The sequence below is a fragment of the Daphnia pulex genome, chromosome 11 (assembly GCF_021134715.1).
Source record: "Daphnia pulex isolate KAP4 chromosome 11, ASM2113471v1".
Classification (NCBI taxonomy): Eukaryota; Metazoa; Arthropoda; class Branchiopoda; order Diplostraca; family Daphniidae; genus Daphnia; species Daphnia pulex.
The window spans coordinates 1,475,310-1,502,255 of NC_060027.1; the positions used below are offsets into that span (position 1 = coordinate 1,475,310).

Below are 26,946 nucleotides of genomic sequence, written 5' to 3' on the forward strand. Positions count from 1 at the left end.
GTCATGATCTGTTCCCAGTTCTAAACACCTTGCGAGAAATTTAAGACATCCAGTCTTTCACTCGTTTTACCTTCAAATTTACCTTGGTGGACCAGATAACCAATTTTCCTTCATAGCCGGTCGATGCCAGAAAGCGTCTGTTTGGCGAAAATAAGATTTTATGCAAATCGTGGGAATGTCAATCGAAAAACAAACTTGGTTGTATTTCCTTTTCCGTTGGCGACCAAACAAAAATTGATCCGTTATCTAACCCTCTGAAAAAAGATCAGAAAAAGGCGATTGAGCTCTTACGCTTAATTAAATAATCGATTTGGGACACTGGGATATTAGATGAATGAAATCTGACCCGACTAAAAAAGGTTTTTCCTTCGCTCTTTGCACGATTACGCTGGATGGGAATTGGACTCCAAATTTATTCGCAACAAGAAGAACTGGATTCTATCATGCGTATGGGATATTGGGATCCTCTCTTTCCAATTACCAATTCTGCGTTCAATTATTTGAAAGTGAAGGAGTTAAACATTCAATTCTAAATAACCATTTAAATTCTGGGACACACCTTGATCCAAATATCGTCTGAACTGGTGACCAACAGTTTTAATTCTTCGTTCCAGACAATACTCGATACATTATATCCAAAATCTCCTTCTGACAAACTGTATGGGTCTTACGAGTGAGAGTCGGGCACTCACCAAACGTTTCTTGAATAGTTTGCTAGTTGACGTATCGTTTAGTTCTATTTCGTTTAATATCAGCCGTTTCCTAATCATAGCTACAAATGAGCGAATCCAATTCAACCCAGACTTAAATGGGTATTCGGTTTATTATGTTAATCTCTCAAGGAAGTTTTGAAACATGCTTATTAAACTATTATTTTATTTTGACAGAACTTCATCCAGGCGTCATCACCGGAATGACGAAATTCTTGGCATTCGTCACTCCAGTCGTTGGATGGATGGATTACCTTCTAGACCCCAATACTTAACCGGATTCGCTTTTAATGTAAGTCACCCTCACCCACATTTAAACATCTATTTTCTTGTTGTGTTGCAACTATAGAGAATCTTTTCGTTGAAAAGAAAGAGTATTCGAAAAGTTTTCGAATACTGTTTTTGAAGTAATTGCGTTTCTTAATGACAGGCATTTTAAAACAGGAAAAGCTTTTCCTATCTTTGTTTGAAATCTCTTTTCCTTGTTCTTTTGGCTATTGGGCCGGCTGAACACGATAAAGTTATTTACGGAATTTCATTTTGACTCTTCCGTTGAAGTCCTTTTTGTCAGGTTTTTTCAGAACTATTTTAGTTTTCCCGATAAACTTCTTTTTGAGGAGTTCTTTCTTTTATTCGTTCACAATATTACTGCTTTTTTTTGCAATTTGTTGGCAAGATGAAATCAGTTGAGTTTTTTTTTAGAGAGAACCATTGAAGAATCTTTCCGCTTCTCCAAATATGTTTTCGTCCATTTTGAATCACAAAATTTATTGTTGTGTGATTAGCAATGAAGGTAGAAATAGAGATAGGGTAGGTCCGTTTTTCTCTCTCTTTCACTCGTCCGTTTGATCGAAGTTTGCTCTTTTGAATTTTTTTCCCGTATTTTTGGATTCCTTGTTCGATTACCACATGCTCTGAATTGACGTCCGCTATTCCAGACTCTTTTCTGATTTTTAATTTGATTTGAATTGAATAACGAATATGACACTGGTTGTAGCGCACTGGGCGCTAATCCTCGTTTGTTGATCAGTCTGGTTCTCTTGCTCTTGTTTGAGACCGGAGTGCTGTTTGTTGAAATTCGGCCATAACTTGTTTGGGAATTGCCAAATTCTTGATTGTTGCTGAGTTTCCGTCACTTGATCAGGCCCTGCGTCTCCTTGAGCACGATGGCAGATCGGATTCTAGATTTTATGACGAATGCGATTGCATTGTTATACTGACAAGGCTGCCAACGGTTCGGTCGATTTTACGGTTCAGTTCCATATTTTACAGTCATGCACTTCCCTCTCTCAAGTTACTCTCAGCAGGTTGAAATCAGACGTAGCATCCAACCTCGTAGCATACGTAGCATCTTCTTATCTGTCATTCTAATACCAATCTTCGCGAAAGTATTGTTGAAAAAAGGCGGGCTCGTTTTCAAAATTTGAACTCCAACATTTTTGTTATTCCAGGATACACTTTTAAAGATATTTATTGTTATGAGCACATTTTACTTCATTAATCATGCAATCGTTCCTTTCATGAATTCTATTTGGATTTGACAGAACACCATTGTGTACTTCGAACTTATTCTCCTTACTGCATCATAACACCCAAGGTCTTTAGTCGCTAATTAAAATTCCCTCTTGAGTTACTCTCAGCAGTTAAACTCAAATTGTGTTATGTCGTTACGGTTTTCTTTTTCTTTCATCGTTCAGTAAATTTGGTTATAAGAAATACTGCCAAATATAAATTCAACTAAAGGCGTCACGTCTAACCGGCGTTTTACTACTTGTTAGGAGGAAACGTAATATCTCATACCAACCTAACTACGCAAAATCATGTTTAAATAGGCGGGGGAGATGGTCCTGGAGTTTCTAAGTTTGAATGTATTACAACCCACTTATGACATTTACCAAGTCCACACTGAAATTTTCTTGATCGGATCCAATCTTCTCCTTGTGAAATTCGGCCAAACTTATTCATGTTTATTGCAAACAAGTTTGTGTTGGGGCCAGTGTGAACATTGGCATTCCTTGCTACAGTACAAGATTGAGTTGCAGCGGGCGCATAGCTTCAGATTTTGAGAAGTTTTCTTGCAACCGGCACAGCATTTTTCAGCATCGACGTATTCAATCACTTTGAACTGTTTGAATCATTTGAACAGAATTGGAAAACATTTTATGTAGAAAATAAGTTTGTTGGAAATTGGTTTATTTCTTTTACCTGTCTCAGGCCTTTCCGCTCTGAAATTCCTAACTTGGAACTGGCCGCATCCCACGTCATCATGTATGGATACATGAACTCGGATGAGGGTATAATGTATATGCTCTTCCAACTCTGAAAATCGTATGAAAAATTCTGTCAAAAATGGCGCAAAATTTTTGAACGGCTAGTGCATGTTTCGCGTTTGATCGATTTCGTTATTAAGCTTGAAAATGCATTCGAAAATCTTTACCTTTGTTGACCAGATAGTCACTTTCTTGAAATAATCAGTTGATGCAAGGTAGCGCCCGTCAGGTGAAAGTAATAATTGATGGATCTGATCATGTCCTGAAAGTTCCCGTGTCTGATTTTCACGTTCAAATGGATACCAAATCACAATGCTTCCATTTTCTAATCCGCTGGATACAACCCGATGAAAAGAGAGGGAGAAAAAGATTGTTAGAATATTAATTAAAAGTCTGTAAGACGTTTTAGTTCTAATAGAAGAAATGAATACAAATAATCAAAGCAATCTGACCATGCGATAAAGGTTTTTCTTGTCTTTTCGTCCTTGATGTCAGAACTCCATACCAAACTTTTACAAGTCGAATCGAGGTTCAACGCGCGAGTGGGATCGTTACTGCCCAAAAACCAAATCTGTAATTGAAAAATAAAAGAAATCGATAATTTTCCAATTCGAAACTTCGTCAATAATAATTGTCTCTATTGGCTGCTAAATCCAATAAAGAAAACACATTTTGTTTTACCTTGACTCGTTTGTCTGTTCCACCTGAAGCCAAAAGATTTAATTCTTTGTTCATAGCGATACTGTGTACTGATGATCGTATTTTGCTTTCAAGGTAGGGAATCGAATAAGAGACACAGACATGTCCAGCTTTACCATTATCACCCAGGTCGTGCAGGTTTTTTTGGACCATTTTGCTTTTCAATTGCCTGTTACGTGAATTTATTTTATGAACTTCAAACGTCCCATCGTCGTAACCACAGGCGAGTTGATTGTGTGACATCCAGCCCACGGTCTGACAGTACAAAGTGGATTTGATGGTATGGGTGAGGGGTTTTTCAGTAGCTGAATTGGCAATCATCACATGTGTAGTGTCCACCTAAAGATAAAATTGAGAAACTTGAAATAATTCTGGTGAATAACAAATTAATAAGAATATTTTCCATGTACACTACATTTTGTTCGAGAAAAGTTAGTCTACCTATTAAGATTTTTCCCTTCTATTTGCTTTACTATGCTACCAAGTACCAACTACTTAAGTGAGCACATTTATGTCACCAAATGTGTCTTTTACTTACTGCGTTGTTATAACTAGCCAACACATCTCGGTTGAATGGATTCCAAACAATTAATGGGAAATTTGATAGTCCTTTTCTGTGAAATTCTTGTTTTTTGTCCCCTGGATAAGACCAAACGATGACAGTCCCATCATCGGAGCCAGCAGCCACTTTAGTTCCATCAGCCTTTAACGAAACAATGTTTAAAAAAAAAATTAAAACTCCAGATTTAGCCAAAGATTAAACATTGTTACGTCGAAAGGACAGAATTATTTGAATCACAAACTTACGTTCCATTGAACGGATAAAATTGTCCTTCCATATCGGTATTGTTTGGGTTCCATCTCCCAAATCTCAAACGGTGTGGAGTGATCAGTTCCGCGAATGAAAACCAATCCTCCTCGAACTAAGCCGCACGCCAGAACAGGTTCGACTGGATGGAAACCGGCACTTCTCACATCCAGTTTGTTTGTAATTGTGAACTTAACATCTTTGAACAAACCTGAGACATTGGACATTGATTAAATCAGAAAAGATTGTTGTAGGCAAGTTATTCTAAATTCGTCTTACCGCACTTTGGTGAATTCACAGTCTCTGCCATTTCTCTCTCCTTGGTGACGAACAGAAATTTAAAAGCACGTTGTCAAGAAACGAAACTGGTAAAGTCGTAGTCTCGAATGGAGTCGTTAGATGAGGGAATATCTTTAGTATTTCGAATCTTAAAATAATTCACCGATGGCGCGATAGAGCATCAACAATACTTGAGAGCACAAGAGCGACAACCTTTCTTGTTGCCTTGATTGTTTCAACTGAAGAAGTGAAGATGAAACAGAAAACAAAAGCGTTTAGAAAGGGGGGGGGGGGTAAAAGGGGGTGGATCTGGTCTCCGGGGTGTAAAATGTACCCCCACCTCTTCTTGGTTGCTCAACTTGCCAACAAGTTGAGACATACTTTTTAATGTTACGCAGCTGCATTTCGACCGTCAAAAAATTCTCTCATCCAAACTTCTTTCCACCACATACCCCTCATCATTTCACTCGCCCACCCTTTGCCTCGCCCACTCAGTACCAAAAGTTAGTCTTAATTCTTCAGTCTTTTTAAAAACGTTATTTAGGTTATGCGATTAAAGTTTATTCGACGTAACAGATATAAATTAGGGATACATCGGTGTTTATTACAGTCTTTGAAGTCGATGGTGTGAATATTGTTTGTTAGTTTGTTCTTCAATGCCTTAAAGAAAGATATTGATGAATAATGACTAGACCGTTCAAATGTTGGTCCACACTCGAATTGATGGCTACGCGAATACTAAGACTTGACTATTTGATACTTTGGGGGGGGGGGAAATGCTATATTTGCCCATTAGGGAAGAGGACGGCAGTTCTAGAAAACAAAAACGAATGGTAAGTCTTAATTGCTCTCGAAAATTAGAGAAATTGAATGAGTACCTTGATCGTCTCAAACTTGGCAGTATCATTAAGTTTGATGGTGCTGAGATTCGGAGGATCCCGAGTTTCTTGTTCATCTGAAACATTGAGCGATATTTTGCGGACATCCTCTTCTTGTTCTTCGTAATCGCCCTTATTAGTTACAACCTTTGGCTTCAGTTCACGTTTGACCAAACCGTTGGCTGACAGTGATGAGTTGCAGCCGGATAGAACACTAGGACTTGGTTTCGCTTCTTGCTCGAAATCTTCCTGATCGAAAAAGTTTCCAACCACTTGTAGAGGCTCTTCTCCAATTGACTAAAACAGAAACAATTATAGTCTTTATTTTTCTCGAAAGTTAACGTTAAAAAAATACTTTGATTGAGGTGTCAACCTTGACACTGCCATCGCTGTCGGCTTCACCAGCATCTAGATTAGTTTTTAAATAAGCCCAAATTACTACAAGTGAAATAAGTTGGCAAGATCTTGATCTTCTTGACTTTAATCTTAAACGGATAAAGATCTACAATGTGCGTATTAATGATGCCCAAAGTAGCATAATAAGATTAGACACATTGTACATTAAGGAAAAGTTATTTTTAGCTTGTACTTTTGATGCTTTACCTCCTTCTATTTTATCGTTAAGAGAGAGACCGTTGAAACCTCTGGGGGATTGAAGGCTTGTTAATTCTACTTCACAGTTAATAGGAACTTTTGGGTTGGTGGTTTCTTCATTATTTAACATCGTCTCGTGAGATCCAGAAGCGTGGTTCGGTTGTTCTTGAGCCTAAATTAATAATAAATGACGTACGTATCTATTTCGTATTTTTGTTTAAAAACCAGTAAAAGATCGACGAGTGTTTTCTCCTGCTCTACTTGATGAAACGTGCTTATGTTCATGTCGGATGGAATGCTAGACGACGCGGTTGGAACTGTAAGATTTGTCATAAATTCTGTGAGAGTCCCTCTGTTGTCCGGGTTATTTTCAATCATTGGGCGAATAAAATTAGCGTAGGGGTGATGTTTCAACTCTGAAATAAATAAAATTATTTCCGTAATAAGAACTGTAACAGATCATATCATTGCTATAAAATGAACTTACTTTCTGTGTTGACTTGTCTGCCTTCGCGAATGTTGCATTGGACTTGAGCACTCAAATAAGGGGTATTCCAATCGCCAAAGGGGTGTATCCCGCCTTTTTCTCGGGTAAGAAAAACAAAACAGACGCAACCAAAAGAAAACAAATCAGCCATTGCTGACACTTTGTTCATCTTGCTGTCTTTTGGGCAAACTTCTGGTGCCATCCATTGTAAGGTCCCTCCAATCGGTCCACTTGGAATGAACGTGCCGTTTGTGGTTTTCCTGCTCGATCCAAAATCAGCCAACTTAATCTCGCCCGTCATGGATATCAAAATGTTTTGAGGTTTGATGTCACAGTGGACCAAGTTTTTCGAATGAACATAGTCGAGACCATCGGCAATTTGGTACAAGACTTCTCTATCGGACGGTAATAGCGGTGTTCCCTTGAAGGTTTTTTTAATGACTTGATAAAGAGATCCCGAGCACAATTCAAGTAGTATGTACCTTTATCGAGACGAATCACTAAATTAAACTGAAAGTGAAAAGAGTTATTAAAGCTGAAATGTACCTGAAATCTAAATCGTCTAAAACTGCCAGAATTGATAGAACGTTCTTGTGTTTAAGTATCTTTTGAAACTCGAATTCGTCGTCGGTTAACGATGGTGTTTTTACCATCCTCTTAATGGCGACTGTTTTATTCCAATAAGTTCCGCGAAAAACACATGATTGCCCTTCACCAAGGATATTACCTTTATCAATCTCAAATGTCGCCATTTATGGCTCACTGAAAATGTAATCAAACAAATTGACGCAACTGTAAAAAAACAGTTTGATGCGTGAGCAGGAGATTTAAGTCTCCATTTAATTAAATATACTTGAAATAAATTGATTATGTTACCAATGCAGCAGACAAGATTGTAATAGTTGCCGGCCAAAGCTGTATCGCTCTTATAGCTGCTCTGAAACAAGATGGCGATGAATTTTTGCTTATTCAGGACTTTTGCTAACTCGATTAGTTGGTTTTACCGATTTCCGATTGTTATAAGACGAATTTCTTAACTGGAAAATTGTAGAACCAATCGTTATTTTTTATTAATAATAATAATAAAATAATGTGTTAATTGAAATATGTTGATAGGTGTCTAAAAAATTGGTATGTTACACTAACGCCTATACCTTATAAGAAAAGGCTATCAAGTCAACTATTATTTATACTGGTAACACTTCGTTCTCACTAGTGGCGCGCATACTAGTGAGGTACTATACTGAGTAGTGTAGTTGCATAATGCATATTTAATTGATATTACTCATTTTCAAACACTGCAATAATTGGTACGGGTTTATTTTAGCGTTATATTTATTCGATTAACCGTGATTATTTTTATCGCCATCGTACTGCTATTTTCTCATCGTACCTTATTGAACAGAAGAAATGCGCAAATTAATAAAAAGTTTTCTTTTCTAATTCCTATGTCACTGTGGAAGTCATATCGATTTCTCCCTTATATTCTCCCCGTTTACAGATAATTACAGTACCCTTAGTTAAAGTGTGAGTTTTAGATGAAGAATTAAACCACGGACGATAATCTGGGGTCATATTATAGTTTAATATTCTGGCATGGTAAAAAAAATAGCGTCTTTGTTTCACAATTGGAAAAATGCTTTGCTGTTTTACTGACTGTTGGTCGTTAGGGAGAACCCCGTGAATTTACGGGAAAAGACGTACTCGCGCAATCAATGTCGTAACTTGCAACTTCATCATCATCATGATTTGGAAATGTTTTTACATGTGATTCTGCGCCGTGCTTTCCATAATTAACAGTAAACGTTTGGGGAGAGGAAGCAGGTTCACCTTGATTACAAAGACTTATCTGAGGTGTTAAAGGATTTATTGTGCTGTTGCGTTTCGAAAGAAGATATTTTATCTCGTTTTTTACATCCGCTGACGTAATTCTTTTGACTGGATCCCCTTGAATCATTTTTTGAATGAGTTTACCCTCTAGGGGATGATTATCATTCGCTTCTGGAAAATCAAATTCATTATGTTAAAATGGTGTTTTCAACATGAATTTCTGGTTGAACTTACTGTGAAGGTTAATTGCGTTACCCTCTTGAATGTTGGCGTAAATCTGGAGATGGTCGACTATGTCGCCAAACGGGTGTATCCCGCCGTTTTCCCGCGTGAGAAAAACAAAAAAGACGCATCCACACGAGAAAACGTCACACTTTTGTGCGATTTCAATTTCAACTTTTTCGTGATTAGCTTGGAACAGTTCCGGTGCCATCCATGGCAGAGTCCCTTTCAATCCAGTTACGTAACACTTACCTTCGGTTTGTTTGCTCAACCCGAAATCGGATAATTTAATTTTTCCATTCCTTGATATCAGAATATTTTCAGGTTTGATTTCGCGGTGGGTCAATTTTTGCGAATGAATGTAGTCGAGGCCATCAGCCATTTGGTACATCACTTCTCCATCGGGCGGCAGCGGTGGTTTCTTTTCATCCCAGGTTTTTTGAATGACTTGAAAAAGTGTTGCGCAGCACAATTCCAGTACGACGTACCTATAACACGATCAACGAAATTGACAAAGAGAAAAATGATAAGAAATGAATGAGCGAATTGACCTGAAATCATCATCCTCTTCAACTGCTAGAATTGTTACAACGTTTTCATGTTTCAATTTCATTTGGGCTTCGCAATTGTCTCCATCTCCAGTAATGTTCGGGATCAACACAATCCTCTTGACGGCAACTTCTTTGCCTTCGTAACTACCGCGATAAACAACTGAATTCCCTTCGCCGAGCACTTTTTTTCTATAAAATTGAAATTTATGTGAAGCGCGTACCAAAGACGGAAAAACTTTTTTAGACTTCTTCATGTTTGTCTTCTTGTAACTTCACTGGGTTCTGATAGGGTTTGATGTGTTGGCAGTCTGAGTTTAAGCAACACATGTGTCAGCTAAAAGGAGATTAAAAAATGTTTAGGCTAGGAATTCAGATTGAATAACAAATCAAGATTTGATTGGTACTTGGTAGCATATGTATTTAGTATTTAGCAATTCGAAAAGTATAAAATTCTGTAATGCCTAAAAAGTAAATAAAAGGGAATATTAAATAAATTTTACTTTATAATTTTTATTAGCGTTTTGAACCAACCTGCATATTCTAAAAATGCTGGCAGCGTTGTCGTAAGGATTGGAAAATTGTTCGGATTGCATCATAAGTTAGTATAATTTAACAGTGTCGCGACATTTGCGTCTGTTTGTACGGCGTAAAGTCCACTTTTTCTCCGATTCCCATGTTCTGTTGATCTGTCAAGGCCAACTAATAGTGGGGTATACTAATTATCTTTTTGGTTCATTCTTGATGGCCAAATGCATTTCTTAATAATAAAATAATTTAATAGAAACTCAGTATTTTATGGTCGGGAAACTTACCGTTTTGTTAACGCAACCTTAAATCGCTTGCTACCAATAAGGTCCGTTAATTTGGAGAATTGTTCTGAACTTCTGCATTATCATTAAGTAAACAGTTAAACGAAAAAAGGGGAGTCCCCAGATACTACCTTAACGTAGGCCTATCCGCATTTCCGCTTCTTTAGTAACATTTTTTTATTCATGTCGGACGTAACCACGATTCAATCCGCCTGTTCCGAACACTTTAAATCACCTACGCCATACTAATGGAAGACGGCGTTAAAACTAAAATAATCAAGCCCCTATTGCCTCAATGTAGAGAAGTCTGAGAGAATTATCTTCTGAATCCCACGGAACGAATGACGGAATCTCACGACGGGCGCGTTCGATCTAGTCGACGTCTAGATTGCGGAGGAACTTGATTAAAGGAACTACGGTTCGGGCATGAAGGTGATGGAGAACTATTTTGTTAAGAAAAAGAATCCTTTGAATGGAGTTTTGTAACGTACCGCTAGAGGCTAGCGAGTCGAATTACATCATAACGTAGCAGACGACTTTTTGTGCCTTCTGTTCTGCTCGTATTGCTTGTCAGATATTGCACGTTTTAGTGCTGCAAGAAAAGATTTATAACTGATAAACGAAAAAAATGTCTGACCAACAAAATTTGCCCAAAGATGAGAATATTAAACAAGCAGCAGTTGAATCTGAAGGTCAGAAGAAATTGAAACCATGTTGTGCTTGTCCTGAAACTAAGAGAGCTAGAGACCAGTGGTACGTATGCCGGCTACGTTTTCTGCTTTAGGTACTAATTCAGTCAATTTACCTTAATATCTCACTTTGTTTTTCTAAAGTATCATCGAAAACGGCGAGGAAAATTGTACTAACTTAATTCAGGATCACTTATCATGTATGAGGAAACTAGGGTTTAACATTTAGTGTGAATCATGGCTAACGATAAAGGTATGTTGTTATGTTATAATCTTGCCACTGTTTATTAAACATCTCTATTATTCCATTTCACAGGTATTTAATTTCCAAGAGAATTCTTGATGTACAGTCACTGGTATTTCATTTGGGATGCAGTCAGGAACAATGTTGTACATTTGTACAACATCGTCAAACTATATGAGAGAAGGTGTAACCAGATTCTCATTTAGGTTTGTTTTGTAGTCCTGAAATATTTGATGCATCATTGTAGTATACAAATTTATGCAACAACAGGCCAAACCTCCAGCCTTTGTAATACAAAAGACTCCAATACTTACTGCAGAGTAAATCTATTTATCTGATCTAGTTAACTTACTAAATAAGGTAAACTTAATCATGTTGCAGTTTTTAAATAATAAATCATTTCTGTAGTGTTTAGCTTCCTTCTAAAATGTATTACAGGCACAAATTAACCATGTTAAGCCATAGATGCCTTGTAACTACTTGCGCAATACTCACGATTGCATTTGGAGTTATTGATGGTACAGGTACATATTCGAAACACATGTTAGGTTCCTTTTTCGGTAACGTAGGAAATCAGCCGTAACTGGAGTGGAACAGTGGATGGATTAATTACGCCTGTCATTCGTTTCTTAAAATGATTAGTAAATAATTTCGTTGTTACCCTAGAATGTCGGAATAAATCATCGCCCACATCTGGAAGATCTTGACTCGCCAACTTACGACTGCTTGCATCCCACGACAGTTGATATGGAAAATCCCCTGCTGGATTGGAGAAGGTACTGCCAGTCAGGTTCTCCCAATTCTTATTAACCGAAAAATTCCGTTGCGATTTCAAATAAGGGATAATATTCATAGTGTGTTGTTTTATGATTAAGTAATTGGTGCTACCTTTGTGGACCAGACAATCGCTTTCTCCAAATAGGCGTCAGATGCGAGGAACATTCCGTCCGGTGAAAACAAAACTTGCTGGACTTGACTAGTATGCTTTTCGAGATACCTGGGTTCCATTTCACTTTCCAACGGAGACCAGAGAACGATCGATCCGTTTCTTAATCCGCTTTAATTGATACAAACGAGGTAATCATTAAAATACGTAAATTGACTAGCACACAATTAAGTCATTTTTAGAAAGAAGAGGAATTCTATAATAACCATGCGATAAAAGGTATTTCTGGAGCTTCTATTCTATCGTCCATTCTGATTCCTCTAGGACTCCAAACCAAACTGAAAGCATCACATTTCACCTCCAAACTATAAATAGGGCTGTCACTTTCTTTCGACCAAATCTGCATTAGTATTTGAATCTAATTAGTAGAAGTAAGTTAAGACATGTATTGCAAACGTTACCTGGATCCATCCGTCCCATGAACACGAAGCTAAAATTTTCAATATCTCATTCCAAGCCACGCACCGTACTTCGCCGATAAACTTAATGCGGTAAGTTGAAATGTGATGCAATTACTTAATAGTTGTCGGTTAAATATTCTACTTTGATTTACTCACATTGTGAATGAAGGTTTTGAGAACTTTAGTTGATCTTACTATCGATTGCTTCTTCCCAAAAATTATTGACGTTATTCCTTGTTGATTGTTCTTCATCGATTCCTCGTTTATGTGACGCATTTCAATCGTCCCATTATCATAGCCACAAGCGAATCGATTATACGACATCCAATCAATACAACAGAAATCAAATTCTGATGCTATATTGTGGGTATTGGGATTTTTTAGTGCAGTATTCCAAATCAGCAATTCTTTGCCGTTACCAACAACCTAAATTTAATTGTTGTTATAATTAGCAGAATTTTGAAAAATTAATCCTAATTTTTCTTTTGATTAAACCTTCGTTCCGTTGTCGTACAAAGTAGCCAATATGTCCCGATTGAATCGATTCCAATACAGTTTCGGGTGAGTCGACGGATGTTTCTTCTCAAACAAAAGTTCACCACTGGGATAGCGCCAAACAAAGATTTTGCCTAACCAGCAGCTAGCGGCTAATTGGGTTCCGTCTAACTTTACGTAACCAAAAGTGTAATAAATACAGGATTGATTTTTGTAATGCCATTGACGTACTTACGTTCCACCCGAGAGAATACATTGATTCTTTCTCACATTCAAGTTGCCGTTCGATTTCCCAATTTGAAAATGGAACAGAATGATTGAGCCCCTTCAGCAGCACCACTCGTCCGTCGTCACCATCCATCAGCCCACAGGCCAAAACGGGATCGCTAGGATGAAAACTAGCGCATCTTAAATTTCGCCACCCTCTTTCTTCGAGCTGTGAATGTTCAACCTCTTTGAACAAATCTGTAAAATGAAAAATGTGCCAAAATAAAAACAATTATTATTAGCGCAATATTGGAGCCATTTCACTTATCTACCTTTAACTAGATCGTCGTTAAAAAAATGTTCGGTTGTTGTAGTCGACGGAGAAGTAGATTTCTGAGCCTCGTCCATTTCTCTGCCTCTCTCTTCAAATAAGGAATGTGAAACATTTTCCTTGTTTAAGGCATATCTGGTTTGAGCCCATAATCCCAAAATTTTAATCAGTGTACAGCATTATTGTACTGATATGTCAGTTTGAAATCATCTTGACCGATACATGGATGTTTGTGTTGTACCGTTTTGTACCGTCCCGAAAAAAAAGTCCCGCTCCGGCAAAATCCAACGCCATCTGCAAAGAAAAATGAGTACTTCACGGAATTGTGGGTTTCTTCCAGCAGACGACATCACGACAAATCAGTTAAAAAAGTGTGTATGAAAAATACACCATGGCAGGACTTTGGAATGCCGCAAAATGTCTTGTTCAATTATCCCCAAATTTTGCATATTTGAAAATGAGTTTAAGACCTATAGCAGTCACAATGCAATCCATCAACCACCTATCTACAGTGAAAATGACTACACCATTAGTTTCCTCCACAATGTTCAATCCTGTCGTTTCGCCTGTGCGGCATACAAGTTTTTTTACCAAACGTCAGTAATTTATTTTGCTATGATATTTGTCAATTCTTTCTTGAAAATGCATTTTGCTTTATACAGTTCCAGCTGATAAGCTATGGAAAGGAGTCACGAGTGTCAGTAATGCTGGCAAAAAACGTGGAAGAGGCAGAGCAGTTGGCAAAAAGACTGCCAAAAATCTGAATAGAGGCCAAGTTATTGGTGTTGGTAATGCTCTTAATAAATCAATCACATATACATACATGATATAATCAAATTTTATTCAAAGGTAAAACAAACATGCTGTGGCCTGGATTGAACAGCCCAATCATTCAGGGTAAAGAACTTATCCAACAACAAAAATTACCTGATGATCCAGAGAGGGAAGCCAAATTGCTGAAGCTACGTGATGAAATGGGAGCATTTAGGTTACTGAGATTAAGCCCTCTTGATAGAGGCTGGTCTGGACCAAAGTTGCCTGGTCGAAGTGTTGGACGTCCTGATCCTGTTGGGGAAGGTAACCCCTTTTTATATATTCTTTGTCTAGAAGTGTTAAGTAACAACACAAATTTTTCTTTCTAGATGATTTTGAGGGATTTGACACAATTGTGTTAGAAGTAAGCTTTAAATTCTTTAGTTTTCATGATGGAGACATAATCAAACAATCTCTTTTATTTTAGTTCAAAATAGTTTGTAATATGAAAGGAAACTTGGGTCGTACTCGTCGAACAAGCGCGTTCGTCGTCACCGGAAACGGTAATGGTCTTGCTGGTTTCGCTATTGGCAAAGCGCAAATGGGTATGACTGCCCTGAGGAAGGCAAAAAATCGTGCTGCCCAGAAACTCATGTACGTGGAGCGCTACAACGAACACACGGGTATGCATTTTTTGTTTGTTTGTTGTCCTCCCAACATGTAATTAATCACAAGTAAACGACGTTTTTTTTTATTCTCTTAGTGATGCATGACTTCTTCACTGCGTTTGGCAAGACAAGGATCTTCGTGCAAAAGAAACCTGAAGGTTATGGATTGGTGTGTCACCGAGTCATCAGGGAAATTTGCAAAGCTGTTGGTATCAAGGATATCTACGCTAAAGTCGAAGGATCAACAAAGAATGTCCAGCACGTTGCCAAGGCCTTCATGGTTGGCTTGCTCCAACAAGTAATTGCACACGAATTATGCTTGGAATATTTTCCTCTACTGTATCGATTTTCTGAATGTTTTCATTTATTCACCCAATTTGTGGTTTTCAGAAATCCTTTGAAAAGATTGCCGAAGAAACCAAACTGCACGTTGTTGAATTCCGCAAAGAACGCGACTATTTTCCTCAAATTATGGCTAAACCATCCGAAGTCAAGACAGTTAAATCCATTAATGACATGGATTTGAATTTGGTTAGTTTCCGTTTCTAAATTGATTCACATTTTTTCTGACATTAATGCTTATTTTTTCCCATAAAAGTATCTCAATGATGGCAAAGTTGCTACCAAGAAAAAGAAATATCAGGTCAATGAATCAGACCCGACCTGGAAAAATCATCTCGCGAAGACGGAACGATTTCGTAATCACGAGCAAGTTAGAGTGAACCTGCTTGTAGATCACGGCGAAGTTCGCAGCTTCTTAGCTGACAGATATCCAGAATGTCGACAAATCAAATTCGTCAAGAAAAGGGAAGAAAGCTAATTGAGTTTAAAAGTCAAACAACATTTGTTTACCAAGTCTATAGAGTGAATAGTACAATTTGAAAATTTTCCATCACTGAGAAAATTATTTTTCGAGTTCCAACGAAATTTGTATTTTTAACTGGGTTAATTGTATAACTTGAAAGAATAATAATGTTTACAATAATTGCGCTTAAATGCGACCTTTAGAAAGATCGTTGCATATTGATGCAAGTGCTTTCGAGAAAGGAATGAACTAGACAGACTTTTGAAACATATTACAGCCCGGTAAATCATTCAAATTCAAAAATTGTTTCCTAACGTAAAAATTAATCGGTACAGTTTATCGATTTGCTATCGCCAATTCTGTTAGGTGGATGACTCGACTTTCTCGGCATCACCGCAGAAAAATTTTGAGACTGCAGGTGCGATATTCTCTGGATTGACGAGATGGACGTGATGAGTTCCTTCAACGTGTGCGTGCTGGAATCCTCCTTTGCTGACATCCCTGTATATCTTGATAAAATCTTCGATGACCGACTTATCTTCATAGATTAGTCCACCTTTAGCCGTGATGAGTAGCAACGGGCAATGGACTCTTTTGGCGTACTCGGCATGTTGTTCAGCAGTGTAAGAGGCCACAGTGGGAATTACCTAGACAAAATTAGATAATTAATACTTATTCATAAGTGAACTTGATAAGGTAGATTCTTACGTGGCGGAGATCACGAGAATAATAGTAACTACCATCTTCATGCTGTTTAGTACCTCGGCGCATCAAGACTTCGGCTGCTACCGAATCAATCGATCCATTATTGGCCTGAACAAGTCTCTCACGAGCTGCTTCGTACGTGTAAGAGGGTGGACTTTGTTCCAGTTTTTTTAGCACCTGAATGTAACTTTCTATGGCCTTGGCAGATTTATCTGGCTGGAACCGTGCAGGAGTTGAGATAGGTTTGACAATATCAATCATCACAAGCTTTTCAACCATGTGTGGACTAATGGCTGTGAACATGGAACCAACAATTCCACCCAGGCTGTGACCCAGGATGGAAAAGCGAGACCAACCGAAATATTCGGCCACCAAGCGAATATGAGCAATGTGATCCCAATAATGGTACATCATACCTTTAGGATAGTGACTGGACAAACCATGACCTACAGAAAGACAAGACCTGCTGTTAATTAATCCTCGCATTTGGTGTAAGGAATGTGCATTTTAAACTTACCACAGAAATCCAGACACACCACGTACAAGTCAGTCGGAAGTAAAGGAATCAGCTTGTCAAAGGTACCAGCATTATCTTGCCAACCATGTAGAGCAAGAATCGGATGATCATTTGGCTTTCCCCATACTTTAGCTGGAAATAAGGTATTGACACAGTATGAATAATTCATTCATTGCCAACGAAAAAAGAACACACCCTGTACAATCATACCTGCTAAATGTCCCCAAGACAAAGGAATCTGGATTTCTTTGAATGATGCTGCAGTGTCAACTAAAACTTCTTGGCCAGCACTGTGCCCATTGTCACAACCATTAGATTCTGCTCCAACTGAAGCGGTTTCTACTGAATTTACCATCTTGAGCTTGCAAAATGAGGAGGAGGATGACGACCGGATGGGAACGAAGATGGGTGCGACTGCCGGCTTCGAGAAAGTACTCGCCAATGATACCGGCTGGTATCTCCTTGTCGTATTGATCGTAGCTTGCCAAATGTTTCGAGAATCCCGGACGTTGCGGTACACACCGGAGACTTGCCGTCTACTGAGCCTGCTCGGCAATAAAGTTATCCCGATCAATAATCTCTTCACTCCACCTACTCCACATGATACAGCCGCCATTGAGGTATAAAAAATCCTGTTACGAAGAATGAGAAATTTCGCAATTAATCCTATCACTTCATGACTAGGTGCAAATGTAGGTGAGTGGGTCTTATGTCAGAAAAATGTCTACATAATGTTTCCATGCAAGCGCCATCTTACGATCAAAATTGAAATACCTTTCACGCGAATCATTCAAAAAAATCTCCGGCTGGAAATGAACAGAAGACCATGCTTATATAAGTACGCAATCCTACTGCGGAACAGTTGCTCGACCAGCAGTTGAAGGCGGAAGGTTTTACATGGGCGTGTTTTACAGAGGTCTAGACTGACATGCAGCTATAACAAGAGAAAGTTTCCCGTGTGAGTACTATTGTTTATTCAATCACAAAATTCATGTAGATTCACAGCTGTCAAGATTCTAATTAACAGGCTGACCAGCTTAACGGTGGGACAATTACCGACGAGTATGGCGACTCCAAATGTTCCAGCAAAGTGCGTAACACCAAACAATGTTGTTTTCTCAATTTCTTGCTGAGCTAATAAAGAAAACATTTCTATAGATTGAGGTGAAGTACCACAGTCTTATTATCTTGAAGTGGTGAAGCCGGCCACTAAACCCGCTGACATTGCTTAGGAACAAGAATGAACCGAAATTTGAGTTACAAATCAATGAAGTCCCTTCAATTCTTAGGTAAGAAAAAATCAAAGAGCTTGGCAACAAAGTTATCTGATTGAATAATTCAATGTAGCTGATCTTGAACCAAAATAGGTGACATTTCCTGACTGCTGAAGATTGTGTAGTGAATAATGGAGAAATCTCATGGGAAGCTAGCGGATACAGAGCTATTTGATGATGGAAAAAGGCGATGTTGTTTTAACTCGTATCTGTCCAAGTAAGTTAAACTAAAATTAGTAAACTTGCGCTGAATTAGCGTATGTTTAAAATAATTTTTCTTAACTCGATTTAGATTTTCTAAAATTTGATAACAGTTTCAGCTATCTTCGTTCAAAAACATTGGTGCAAAATCAATGTGACTTCTTCAAACTCATCGGTCAGCGCAGGAGGAATTTGAATTTGACCGGGAATAAGATTGAAGAAGTCGTGATTTTTATCCTGTCACTCCGAATCAGGAAACCGGTTAGTTATTGATTTTTGTCTTTCAATTTTTTACAGTTAAGTTTTTTCTTGAAACAAAAAAGCGAATTTTGTCACTAGGAATGATAAACAGGTGAATGATGTCATGTTGTTCAACCCAAATTTGTAAGTTGAGCAGTGGAGAAATGATTACAACTAGGCCAGATAGCGTAACGTGTTGTTATGTAAGCATTCGTGCGCACACTATTGGTTCGCATTCAGTCCCTGATATCAATCGACTGGCTAAATAAGCACATATAATCATGTAATGTTATGAAAATTGAGCCATACCCTTTTGTAAAGTGAGCCTTTTTTCAGCAAGGTAGGTCTGCTAGACTTGTTATTCCATCGCTTTGAATTACATAAGATTTTCCCTCCAAATATTTTAAATTTTGACTCCTCCCCTTTTGGACGGTGTAGCCTTCGGCGGGAAAAAAAGGAATATATTAAATGTCTAGCCAACAGCAATTTTCGTGAAGCGGGGTGACACCTTTTCCACGCTGAGCAGTCCATTTATATCTTTGCTCTCCGTGGTGAAAGTCCATTGCAAACGTTTAAGCATCCCATTAATGACCATTGGTTTCAGACTTGCTGTGATGATTGTGAATTTTTCGCCAGCTTTTTCAATCTATTTGCTTTCTTGAACAGTTTAGATTCCGTATGTGATCGCCCTTACAAGATTCGGACTTATTTCAAGCATCGTATTTTTAACTTCCAACCCTCTACGTGTACAGACTGTACAGTATAGTACGAGTAAATCTCAGGTAAGAGCGGTTCACTAACAACAAACACTGTAACGGGCTGTGATAAGATTATTTTTCCACGCGGAACTGGACTGTAGGTTTAAGTAATCTTTCACAATCTATTTCTGTAGTTATGCGGACAGCTAAGTGGAAAATTCGTAGAATTTAGCAGGACTCCCAGAAAAAGACAAGGACATTTGGTCAAAGCGCACATTTTGGTGGGAAACGTTACGGACGTCACGTCACGGAAATTTTTGAGTTTTCAGACTTTCAATTTTCAAAATCAACACCAAGATGTTTGTCACACAATTGGACGAAACCCAACGAGCAACTTTTGAGCAGGTCAGTGTCTATACTTTTAACATTTCTTTGCTGTACAAAAACAAACTAGGTGCGCTTGACGAAATTTTCTAGCTTGGTCAATTTTCTGAATAGTTCTGGATTTAAAAATCTTATATAACATTTTTGTGATTTAGTATGTTATTCCGCACTTCTGCGAAATCAAACTTTCTATTTGCGAAAAACAAATGAAGAAAAAAAAACGGTTTGATTACACCAAAGATTTTTCAACCTCGAGGGGTATTGAATAATTGTATTAGAGTTACGAAGATTGACCGTTGCACACCTGTCTGCCTCCAGCTGAAACAGTTACGAATAAGGAAACACACTACACCAAAAAAAAAAGCAGTTCAGTAACTTTGCGGTGTACCTTGTACAAATTTCTTTTTTCTTTCGTATAAGGAGGTGTCAAGGTTGGGAGTAAAGGTGCTGAATATAAAGTGCTGATCAATGCACGCTCCGTTCAATCCTTGATAGACATATTAATCTTGTTTGTTAGCCTTTGTTTGCATTGCATTGATTGACCCAAATAATTGTTTACATTTTGTGATAAAGTGTGTTATTTTCAACAGTTTAAAGAGGCTATCAAAGACTGCCAACTTGTCAATCCAGATGATAATTACATCCTCAAATGGCTCGTTGGTAAATAATCGCAATTGTTTCTTATTTGCACGGTCATTAATAAATTGATTTTGTATTGTTTAATAGCTCGTAGTTTTGATATTGATCAAGCCGAAAAAATGCTACGGCAGGTGATTTCCTTAACGTTAAGATCAACCTGTGATTGTTTCGAGAATTTTAAAGATTTCTTTACTATTTTTAAAAGTCCATAGAATGGCGCCGAGCGAATCGTATCGACGGAATATTAGACCAGTGGGAGTGAGTATGTTTTTTTCTACAACCTGTTTAAATTGATGACATTTGTTATTTTTACTCTAATGAAAAGATAATGTCGTCATAACATTGTTTCTTTTCTAGGCCGCCGGAGGTCTTAAAGAAATACTATCCTGTAGAACTAGCTGGGGTGGATAAATTCGGCTGTCCCAGTAAAAACGAATATTTTTTTCACGTCATCATTTATTTCAATTGATTCTCTTAACAGTATGCATCGTGCCATTTGGACAGGCTGATTGGAGAGGAATTTTACAGTCGGTCAGCAAGCGTGATTATTTGCGCTACATTTGCTATTTAGCAGAAATGGGGATGACGGAAATCGTGAACAATTCAAAACTTGCTCAAAAACCAATAATTGGTTCCATGTTTATCATAGATATGGAGGGCTTATCTGGGAAGCAAATGTCTTACAAACCATGTGAGTTCTATTTTAAAACCCTGGAAATTTAATCAAAATTTTAATCTTTTCTATTTTCTATTTAAGTTCGAGACATTGGACTTGAAACCGTAAAACTACTTGAGGCTAACTACCCTGAGGATCTCCGAAAGACTATTATCATCAACGGTAAATATAGACTACCTTGGCCCATGGATAGCTCAGCAACTTATCTTCTTCCATAACAACATTATTTGTGTATAGCTCCCAAGCTGTTCACTTTAGTGTTTGCTATGGTGAAACCATTTCTTAATCCTGTGACGCTCGAAAAGATAAGCGTCTTGGGATTTGACAGAAAGGAATGGAGTGCCGCTTTGCTTAAGGAAATGGATGCTAATCAACTACCGGTGCGCTATGGTGGTACAATGAAGGAAAGCGATCCCAAATGGAATCAAAATTATAGCTTCGTAGAAGTACACAAATTATAACGAATTCTAAAATCAATTTAATATAACTTATGCTATTTTGTCAGAAGAAAATAGGGGAAGAAGTGCCACAGTCTTATTACCTTGCCAAAGTCAAACCCACCCCTAAGGACTACATGATCTCTCTGGATGTGCCAAAGAGGAAAAAAATCAAATTTGAACATGAAATTACTCAAGTCAATTCCATTCTCAGGTATAGTATTTGAAACGGTGAAACGAATTCGCTTGGTGGTTAAACCAATTATACCCAACATGGGGAATGTGTAGATGGGAGTTCATGACGGAGGACTGTGACATCGGATTTAGCGTTTATTACATGGAAGACGATGGGAAGAGGGTAGATCTCATGAACGAGCGAATGCAGAGCCATTTAGTGATGGAAGAAGGCCAAATTGTTTGTACCCGGACCTGTACCTGTAAGTTGATTCTTCTAGTCATTTAGTTTTACCGTTTAATTTTCTTAAATTACTTTTGTTGCAGATGTCTTGGAATTCGATAACAGCTACAGTGTCCTCCGCTCCAAGACAGTTTGGCATCATATGGTTGTTGATCTACCATCTTCTACCCCGGTTTCGTTCGAGGAATTAAATCAGTGAGAGTCAGTTAAGGTTTTTAATTAGGTTTTTAATTGGAGCGGTTTTAAATAGAATTTTTAGAGACTAGGTGTGGGTGATGATGATGAAAGATATATGTCATGATGATTTGTTCATGTCAGCTGTGTAAAACAAAAAATTAATGTGTAATCTGCATGCAATTTTATCATTTAACTTGGAAAAAAGAAGTGAAGATTTATGACGAGTCGCATATTGATCGTTTCTCCTCCTCTCAATCTCGTGAGTTGACATTCGTGATCTAACGTTTCAATTACTATAACTATCACGCATCTATATTCATGTGCCTGCTATTATTTCTTAGGTGGGTGTGGTAGTCCTTGCAATCAACGGTCAAGGAAACTATCTCTTTAGATTGCACAAAGTTATTTCTCACATGAAAAGCTTTTGGTTTGATCATTTCTGTTAGTCGGAAGCCAGCTATAGCCGTAGCGGTGAACGTGCGAGTCTGGTTCGGTTGCTCTCAACTTATTTGAAATTTTTTTGTCTGTATCGTAAGTGCAGCTAGCGCTCGAATAAGCGCTCTAAGGATTCTGTAAAAAATGCGAGTTTTTTCACATTTTTCAAAACAAAATCTGAATTTGCTTTTTTTCTAAGTTCTTGCCAAACGAAAGACGATCAAAAAAATTTTAAACCGCGGAAAGATGACATGGAATGTGGAACTTTCTGATGTATCTTACGACCCTCTGGCTATGAAAAGTAGGGGATGGGAAGGGGTAGGGGCTGGGAACCATTCGGCAACACGGAGATAGCGAGCTGTTGGGCCGTAATTATAGTAGGCCATGATAGAACTCTAAAGTTTCAGAACACCTACTGTCAGACTTAGAATAAGTGTCCATCTTTCTTTTAAAACAAACGTGACAGGTCTGACTTAAACAGTTTTTTAGTTATTGATTTATGAATACGAAAAGCAGCCTGTGGGGTAAGTTGGCAGAAATTTGAAGGGGCGTGTTGTCAGTTGTCGTATTCTTAAGAAAGCATAACGTGGGTTATTTTTCTCTTTCAGATGAGAAATTATATTAGAAAAACCGCTCGTGTTCAGAATGTTTCACGTGAAAATGTTTCGAAAGCCATAGATATGGTTAGGAATCACAATTGGGGAGTTGTTGATGCTGCTAGAGAGTTTAAATTGAGTGAAAGGAGTCTTTTTCGATACCTCAAGGTCTCTGCCAACAAACAGGTTGATGTTGACGAAGATTCACTTCCCTTAACATGTGGCTATTCTTCAAGAAAGGTAATAATGTTTAAACAGTTGTTTTTTGGTAAATGGTGAGTTGACGATAAATTTTTTTGAAAACTAGATCTTCACTGCAGACCAAGAGAAAGAACTTGTAGCCTACATCACCAAGGCAAGCGATATCTACTTTGGACTAAGTCCCATGGAAGTAAGGAAATTAGCTTTCAGCTACGCTACTTTTCTTGAGTGTAAAATGCCCAAGTCATGGGAATCTACTTCTGCTGCTGGAAAAGACTGGTTTGGAAGTTTCATCAAGAGGAACCCATCTTTATCTATAAGGTTTGCTTTTATCAATGCTTCGTTGTTTTCAATTTCATGAGAAACTTAATTTATTTCTGAAATTCTAGGAAACCAGAAGCCACATCCCTAGCACGAGCCAGCAGCTTCAACCAGTACAATGTTGACTGCTTTTTTAACAACCTTGACATTGTATTGGCTAAATACAAATTAACTCCACTGGAAATTTGGAACGTAGATGAAACTGGAATCACAACTGTTCAAGTTCCAGATAGAATTGTTGGCAGGCGAGGCAAAAAACAGATTGGATCCCTTACATCGCAGGAACGAGGCACATTAGTAACTCTATGCATGGCCGTCAGTGCTGTTGGGAATAGTGTTCCGCCATTCTTCGTGTTTCCAAGGTAAAGCGTAGGCTAGAATGTTTTTGTTTAGTAAGCCTAGGCTAACAATTTATTCATTATTATTTCTCAGAGTGCATATGAAGGATGATTTTCTGGTGAATGCCTCATTAGGGTCCTGCGGCTCAGCAAACAAGTCCGGATGGATGACTGAAAAAGATTTTGTGTTGTATTTACAACACTTCGTAAAACATGCTCGTCCATCTCTAGAAAAGCCGGTTTTACTTTTGCTGGACAACCATGGGTCGCATTTGTCTGTGGAAGGGCTAAATTACGCCAAGGCGAATGGCATTATAATGCTTTCCTTCCCCCCGCAAACTTCTCATAGACTTCAACCATTGGATTTATCAGTGTATGGGCCACTGAAACATTATGTCAACGGAGCAATAGGGGCCTGGCTCAAGAATCATCCCGGCCAAACAATGACATTCCGTCACATTCCTGGAATTGTAAAGGAGGCTCTGCCAAGTGCTATCACACCACGAAACATTATGGCTGGATTCCAAAAAGCCGGTGTGGCCCCTTACAACCGAAATATCTTCACTGAAGATGACTTTGCTCCGTCAATGGTGACAGACCGGACAGATCGACCAAACCAAAACCATGTGACTTCTATTGCGATTGAAACGGCAACAACAACGAACGAAGTTGAAGATGTGCCTCCTATTGAGATTGAAACGGAAACAACAACAACAAACGAAATTGAAGATGTGCCTCCTACTGAGATTGAATTTATCAATTTGACCGCAATTGAAGAGATACCGGAAGATCAATTAATAAATGCCGATCTGGTTCAGCCAGGATCATCTTTTCCTTCTACATCATCATCATCATCTATATCATCACATTTTTCTGCGGACGGATCTCATACAACAAAACAACAACAAAACGACAAACTCAACGATTCTCATCCAATAAAAGAGGAAAATCTGATGACTGATTATTACGATTGTTATTGCAATCCGTCGTTCCATACATGCCAAACTGCTTCGTCCATCATTGGCGATAACGCATTGAAGTCTTATTCAAGCGAGATTCTAAGAAAAGAAGGCGTAGTCGCAATGCAAGCTCCTTATGTCAATTTAGACACAAGGTATTGCAGATTCGTCTCCTAACTTATCTTGTTGAACTACATTCTAATATCCTTTGTCCATTAAATCACAGAAATTCTCCACAAAAGGACAGTTTGAAAAGTCGTTATCGATGTGATCGTCGTAGTAGCCCTATGATGAATGTGAAAAATGTCCCTAAATCCGATATTGAATGCCAATTGAAACAATACGAATATGCAGATAGTGAATTTCAAACCTCAAAAACTTCATTGTCTGCAGTGGAAGTTGAAGCAACAAGGCTTATATTAACCAATGACGAATGTGGTGGGAAATTAATAATTTGATTAAGTTTTGAGCATTAATAGGGGCGCGCTGAACATTACATTTTTTTTTATATAGGTATTCCTCAGAACTTGACCAGTCGAAAGTGTGAATTACAATTTAACGGTAACACTCAAACCTTGTCCTACGAACGTGATCTACTTTCTGAAAACAAGCCACTGAATTCATCAACCTCCTCATTACCTTCCTTCATAGAGAGTGATAAGGAAGTTTCTACTCCATGTGTTTCTCTTGAATGCACAACAGCGCCTAGTTCTGATTCTATTGTTGCACCATTTATTTCTCGTTGTTCAAGCATGACTAAAATTCCTCTTCGCATATCTACTCGACAAAAAACTCGGCCTCATAGATACCGAGATACCGATGACGATTTGAATATGAGACATGCAAGAATGGCAAAAGCGGGATCCAGCTCAACCAAACTTAGAAGTATGCATGTATTTTGGATATATGTTATTTAGTTAAATAATATGTTTATTTTATTTTGCAGAACCATTGATCAATGCAGTCAGATCTGTTAATTTGGAGCCCGTCGTTGAATGTGAAAGTTCGGAAAGTTATCAGTATGTCGATGACGTAGACGGTATCCTTATTTTTTCATTTGTTAACTCTGAGGATCTTGTCAAGTTTTGTGCTGATCAGCTATAAGATACCCTCGAATTTCAGTTTACATCGACATAGCTGCCTACAATATGCAACTGTTTTTCTTGTTGAATTAATCAGATAGTACCGAACCACGTGGTTTTCTACTTGAACAGCGATTAACCAGAAATATTTTATTGTTTGTTTTTTTTTGTTTATTTTACATTATTTTTTTTTCTCTTTCTACTTTTTGTTTAGTATAGCAATTAACAATGGTCATTTTGCATTTACGGAGTTATGGTTTTGCACTACATATTCATTGTTTCAACTTAGAATTGTTAATTCATTGGATTAAAATTTCGGGAGTGCTGACTTGATCATTCTAAATTAAGACTAATAATGCCTGAAACTGGACGATTCAAACCAGTCAATAATATCAATACAAAACTCTATTTTTTCATTGTAACTTTCTTAGGTAACTTTTAGCCAAACAATGAAAGCTGGATTAATCTATTGGTCACACGGTACGCACTGCACTACGGGAATTGGACTAGCGTCCGTTCAGGGAAATAATAGCGCAATGCGTGAACCGTTTTCATCAGAGAAAAGGTTGCTCTCTTCATCGTCCCACTTAAAAAAACAGCTAGGTTTTAAATTATTTAAAATTTATTATAGATTTAAATAGAAGACGTAAAAAGAGCATTGTCGCATTTTGGTTTTGTCATTCTAGCTGGGTACTATTTATATTTATTGGAATGAATATTCCATCACATCCATGATCCTTCTTTCCCTAACCCATGGGAAATTCTTCCCATGTGACAGAAGACAAGCCAGTCTCAGTTATATTTCTGAGATAGAAGTTATATCTCTTTTTGTGTTATGAGCCCAATTTGAACAAATTATGTTACCCTCCTTTGAGGTCGACGATCGTCGACAATTACCACTTTTTGTAAATGTCAAAAAAGCAAGTGTTCAAATATGAGTAACTTTAGTTTCTTCGATTTCTTTGTTACCTT

At 38.0% G+C, this 26,946-nt stretch overlaps 8 protein-coding genes and 1 long non-coding RNA gene across 16 annotated transcripts; 4 read left to right on the forward strand and 5 right to left on the reverse strand.

Moving 5' to 3' along the window:
• Positions 1-2,558: 2,558 nt before the first annotated feature.
• On the reverse strand, positions 2,559-5,007 carry LOC124207498 (F-box-like/WD repeat-containing protein TBL1XR1). Its single transcript, XM_046605001.1, has 8 exons — positions 4,767-5,007; positions 4,487-4,698; positions 4,218-4,382; positions 3,662-4,018; positions 3,433-3,551; positions 3,148-3,313; positions 2,916-3,029; positions 2,559-2,835 (listed from the first exon to the last, which is right to left on the reverse strand). Exons 1-8 carry the CDS (start codon positions 4,795-4,797, stop codon positions 2,668-2,670), a joined length of 1,332 nt encoding a protein of 443 aa, XP_046460957.1. The 5' UTR covers positions 4,798-5,007; the 3' UTR covers positions 2,559-2,667.
• Positions 5,008-5,349: 342 nt separating this feature from the next.
• On the reverse strand, positions 5,350-7,592 carry LOC124207493 (cyclin-dependent kinase 1-like). Its single transcript, XM_046604993.1, has 7 exons — positions 7,272-7,592; positions 6,726-7,207; positions 6,464-6,654; positions 6,248-6,410; positions 6,000-6,052; positions 5,645-5,941; positions 5,350-5,579 (listed from the first exon to the last, which is right to left on the reverse strand). Exons 1-7 carry the CDS (start codon positions 7,475-7,477, stop codon positions 5,559-5,561), a joined length of 1,413 nt encoding a protein of 470 aa, XP_046460949.1. The 5' UTR covers positions 7,478-7,592; the 3' UTR covers positions 5,350-5,558.
• Positions 7,593-8,289: 697 nt separating this feature from the next.
• LOC124207513 (serine/threonine-protein kinase/endoribonuclease ire-1-like) lies at positions 8,290-10,578 on the reverse strand. The gene is made up of 6 exons (XM_046605016.1): positions 10,141-10,578; positions 9,860-10,085; positions 9,733-9,789; positions 9,329-9,662; positions 8,790-9,265; positions 8,290-8,726 (listed from the first exon to the last, which is right to left on the reverse strand). Exons 4-6 carry the CDS (start codon positions 9,580-9,582, stop codon positions 8,392-8,394), a joined length of 1,065 nt encoding a protein of 354 aa, XP_046460972.1. The 5' UTR covers positions 9,583-9,662; positions 9,733-9,789; positions 9,860-10,085; positions 10,141-10,578; the 3' UTR covers positions 8,290-8,391.
• A 573-nt stretch (positions 10,579-11,151) lies between these two features.
• Positions 11,152-13,183, forward strand: LOC124207514. Of its 2 annotated transcripts, XR_006880019.1 has the most exons (3): positions 11,295-11,430; positions 11,509-11,594; positions 11,737-13,183. It is a non-coding gene; the product is annotated as an uncharacterized LOC124207514 (long non-coding RNA). The 2 variants fall into 2 exon arrangements; XR_006880018.1 differs by having other exon boundaries at positions 11,152-11,430; positions 11,509-13,183.
• On the reverse strand, positions 11,430-13,588 carry LOC124207512 (F-box-like/WD repeat-containing protein ebi). 2 transcript variants are annotated; one of them, XM_046605015.1, is made up of 9 exons: positions 13,452-13,586; positions 13,148-13,377; positions 12,913-13,083; positions 12,574-12,843; positions 12,418-12,498; positions 12,223-12,356; positions 11,959-12,127; positions 11,732-11,872; positions 11,430-11,653 (listed from the first exon to the last, which is right to left on the reverse strand). In XM_046605015.1, exons 1-9 carry the CDS (start codon positions 13,525-13,527, stop codon positions 11,615-11,617), a joined length of 1,311 nt encoding a protein of 436 aa, XP_046460971.1. In that variant the 5' UTR covers positions 13,528-13,586; the 3' UTR covers positions 11,430-11,614. The 2 variants fall into 2 exon arrangements, with proteins under 2 accessions (XP_046460971.1, XP_046460969.1); XM_046605013.1 differs by having other exon boundaries at positions 11,430-11,872; positions 13,452-13,588.
• A 197-nt stretch (positions 13,589-13,785) lies between these two features.
• Positions 13,786-15,766, forward strand: LOC124207516 (28S ribosomal protein S5, mitochondrial-like). The gene is made up of 8 exons (XM_046605020.1): positions 13,786-14,046; positions 14,113-14,238; positions 14,300-14,527; positions 14,593-14,627; positions 14,691-14,886; positions 14,967-15,169; positions 15,262-15,402; positions 15,470-15,766. Exons 1-8 carry the CDS (start codon positions 13,842-13,844, stop codon positions 15,689-15,691), a joined length of 1,356 nt encoding a protein of 451 aa, XP_046460976.1. The 5' UTR covers positions 13,786-13,841; the 3' UTR covers positions 15,692-15,766.
• Positions 15,767-15,787: 21 nt separating this feature from the next.
• LOC124207518 (probable serine hydrolase) lies at positions 15,788-17,514 on the reverse strand. Its single transcript, XM_046605027.1, has 4 exons — positions 17,109-17,514; positions 16,899-17,030; positions 16,385-16,827; positions 15,788-16,323 (listed from the first exon to the last, which is right to left on the reverse strand). The coding sequence occupies exons 1-4, from the start codon at positions 17,512-17,514 to the stop codon at positions 16,039-16,041; spliced, it is 1,266 nt and encodes a 421-aa protein (XP_046460983.1). The 3' UTR covers positions 15,788-16,038.
• On the forward strand, positions 17,381-22,269 carry LOC124207517 (SEC14-like protein 2). 5 transcript variants are annotated; one of them, XM_046605024.1, is made up of 19 exons: positions 17,381-17,518; positions 17,583-17,856; positions 17,926-17,988; positions 18,057-18,187; positions 18,246-18,389; positions 18,465-18,634; positions 18,713-18,725; positions 19,280-19,395; positions 19,506-19,716; positions 20,286-20,355; positions 20,422-20,465; positions 20,540-20,592; positions 20,692-20,759; positions 20,816-21,025; positions 21,092-21,172; positions 21,248-21,456; positions 21,516-21,661; positions 21,736-21,884; positions 21,949-22,269. In XM_046605024.1, exons 9-19 carry the CDS (start codon positions 19,669-19,671, stop codon positions 22,062-22,064), a joined length of 1,194 nt encoding a protein of 397 aa, XP_046460980.1. In that variant the 5' UTR covers positions 17,381-17,518; positions 17,583-17,856; positions 17,926-17,988; positions 18,057-18,187; positions 18,246-18,389; positions 18,465-18,634; positions 18,713-18,725; positions 19,280-19,395; positions 19,506-19,668; the 3' UTR covers positions 22,065-22,269. The 5 variants fall into 5 exon arrangements, with proteins under 5 accessions (XP_046460980.1, XP_046460977.1, XP_046460979.1 ...); XM_046605021.1 differs by lacking the exon at positions 18,713-18,725 and having other exon boundaries at positions 18,266-18,389; XM_046605023.1 differs by lacking the exon at positions 17,381-17,518 and having other exon boundaries at positions 17,625-17,856; positions 18,266-18,389.
• Positions 22,270-22,725: 456 nt separating this feature from the next.
• On the forward strand, positions 22,726-26,630 carry LOC124207515. Of its 2 annotated transcripts, XM_046605018.1 has the most exons (9): positions 22,727-23,001; positions 23,086-23,313; positions 23,381-23,595; positions 23,664-23,957; positions 24,028-25,047; positions 25,119-25,330; positions 25,406-25,777; positions 25,839-25,931; positions 26,406-26,630. In XM_046605018.1, exons 2-9 carry the CDS (start codon positions 23,086-23,088, stop codon positions 26,414-26,416), a joined length of 2,445 nt encoding a protein of 814 aa, XP_046460974.1. In that variant the 5' UTR covers positions 22,727-23,001; the 3' UTR covers positions 26,417-26,630. The 2 variants fall into 2 exon arrangements, with proteins under 2 accessions (XP_046460975.1, XP_046460974.1); XM_046605019.1 differs by lacking the exon at positions 26,406-26,630 and having other exon boundaries at positions 22,726-23,001; positions 25,839-26,390.
• The last annotated feature ends 316 nt before the right edge of the window (positions 26,631-26,946 follow it).

Excerpts from the sequence above, each read along its gene's own strand:
- LOC124207493 (XM_046604993.1), bottom strand. The coding sequence starts at position 7,477 with ATGGCGACATTTGAGATTGATAAAGGTAATATCCTTGGTGAAGGGCAA. Across the intron at positions 6,655-6,725 it reads CAGACAAGTCAACACAGAAA|AGTTGAAACATCACCCCTAC; the intron begins GTAAGTTCATTT and ends TATTTATTTCAG. Across the intron at positions 5,580-5,644 it reads CCAAGTTTGAGACGATCAAG|AACTGCCGTCCTCTTCCCTA; the intron begins GTACTCATTCAA and ends TTTGTTTTCTAG.
- LOC124207512 (XM_046605013.1), bottom strand. The coding sequence starts at position 13,527 with ATGGACGAGGCTCAGAAATCTACTTCTCCGTCGACTACAACAACCGAA. Across the intron at positions 13,378-13,451 it reads TAACGACGATCTAGTTAAAG|ATTTGTTCAAAGAGGTTGAA; the intron begins GTAGATAAGTGA and ends TTCATTTTACAG. Across the intron at positions 12,499-12,573 it reads TCAAAACCTTCATTCACAAT|TTTATCGGCGAAGTACGGTG; the intron begins GTGAGTAAATCA and ends TACCGCATTAAG.
- LOC124207498 (XM_046605001.1), bottom strand. The coding sequence starts at position 4,797 with ATGGCAGAGACTGTGAATTCACCAAAGTGCG. Across the intron at positions 4,019-4,217 it reads TGGCTAGTTATAACAACGCA|GTGGACACTACACATGTGAT; the intron begins GTAAGTAAAAGA and ends TTTTATCTTTAG. Across the intron at positions 2,836-2,915 it reads AGCGGAAAGGCCTGAGACAG|TTCAAAGTGATTGAATACGT; the intron begins GTAAAAGAAATA and ends TGATTCAAACAG.
- LOC124207518 (XM_046605027.1), bottom strand. The coding sequence starts at position 17,514 with ATGGCGGCTGTATCATGTGGAGTAGGTGGAGTGAAGAGATTATTGATC. Across the intron at positions 17,031-17,108 it reads GTCTTGGGGACATTTAGCAG|CTAAAGTATGGGGAAAGCCA; the intron begins GTATGATTGTAC and ends CCTTATTTCCAG. Across the intron at positions 16,324-16,384 it reads ATTCTCGTGATCTCCGCCAC|GTAATTCCCACTGTGGCCTC; the intron begins GTAAGAATCTAC and ends AATTTTGTCTAG.
- LOC124207516 (XM_046605020.1), top strand. The coding sequence starts at position 13,842 with ATGGCAGGACTTTGGAATGCCGCAAAATGTCTTGTTCAATTATCCCCA. Across the intron at positions 14,047-14,112 it reads TACAAGTTTTTTTACCAAAC|TTCCAGCTGATAAGCTATGG; the intron begins GTCAGTAATTTA and ends TGCTTTATACAG. Across the intron at positions 14,887-14,966 it reads GCGCTACAACGAACACACGG|TGATGCATGACTTCTTCACT; the intron begins GTATGCATTTTT and ends TTATTCTCTTAG.
- LOC124207517 (XM_046605024.1), top strand. The coding sequence starts at position 19,669 with ATGTTTGTCACACAATTGGACGAAACCCAACGAGCAACTTTTGAGCAG. Across the intron at positions 20,356-20,421 it reads CATCCTCAAATGGCTCGTTG|CTCGTAGTTTTGATATTGAT; the intron begins GTAAATAATCGC and ends ATTGTTTAATAG. Across the intron at positions 20,593-20,691 it reads GGAATATTAGACCAGTGGGA|GCCGCCGGAGGTCTTAAAGA; the intron begins GTGAGTATGTTT and ends TTTCTTTTCTAG.
- LOC124207515 (XM_046605019.1), top strand. The coding sequence starts at position 23,086 with ATGAGAAATTATATTAGAAAAACCGCTCGTGTTCAGAATGTTTCACGT. Across the intron at positions 25,048-25,118 it reads TATGTCAATTTAGACACAAG|AAATTCTCCACAAAAGGACA; the intron begins GTATTGCAGATT and ends ATTAAATCACAG. Across the intron at positions 25,778-25,838 it reads CAGCTCAACCAAACTTAGAA|AACCATTGATCAATGCAGTC; the intron begins GTATGCATGTAT and ends TTTATTTTGCAG.
- LOC124207513 (XM_046605016.1), bottom strand. The coding sequence starts at position 9,582 with ATGAAGAAGTCTAAAAAAGTTTTTCCGTCTTTGGTACGCGCTTCACAT. Across the intron at positions 9,266-9,328 it reads GAAGAGGATGATGATTTCAG|GTACGTCGTACTGGAATTGT; the intron begins GTCAATTCGCTC and ends ATCGTGTTATAG. Across the intron at positions 8,727-8,789 it reads TAACGCAATTAACCTTCACA|AAGCGAATGATAATCATCCC; the intron begins GTAAGTTCAACC and ends TTGATTTTCCAG.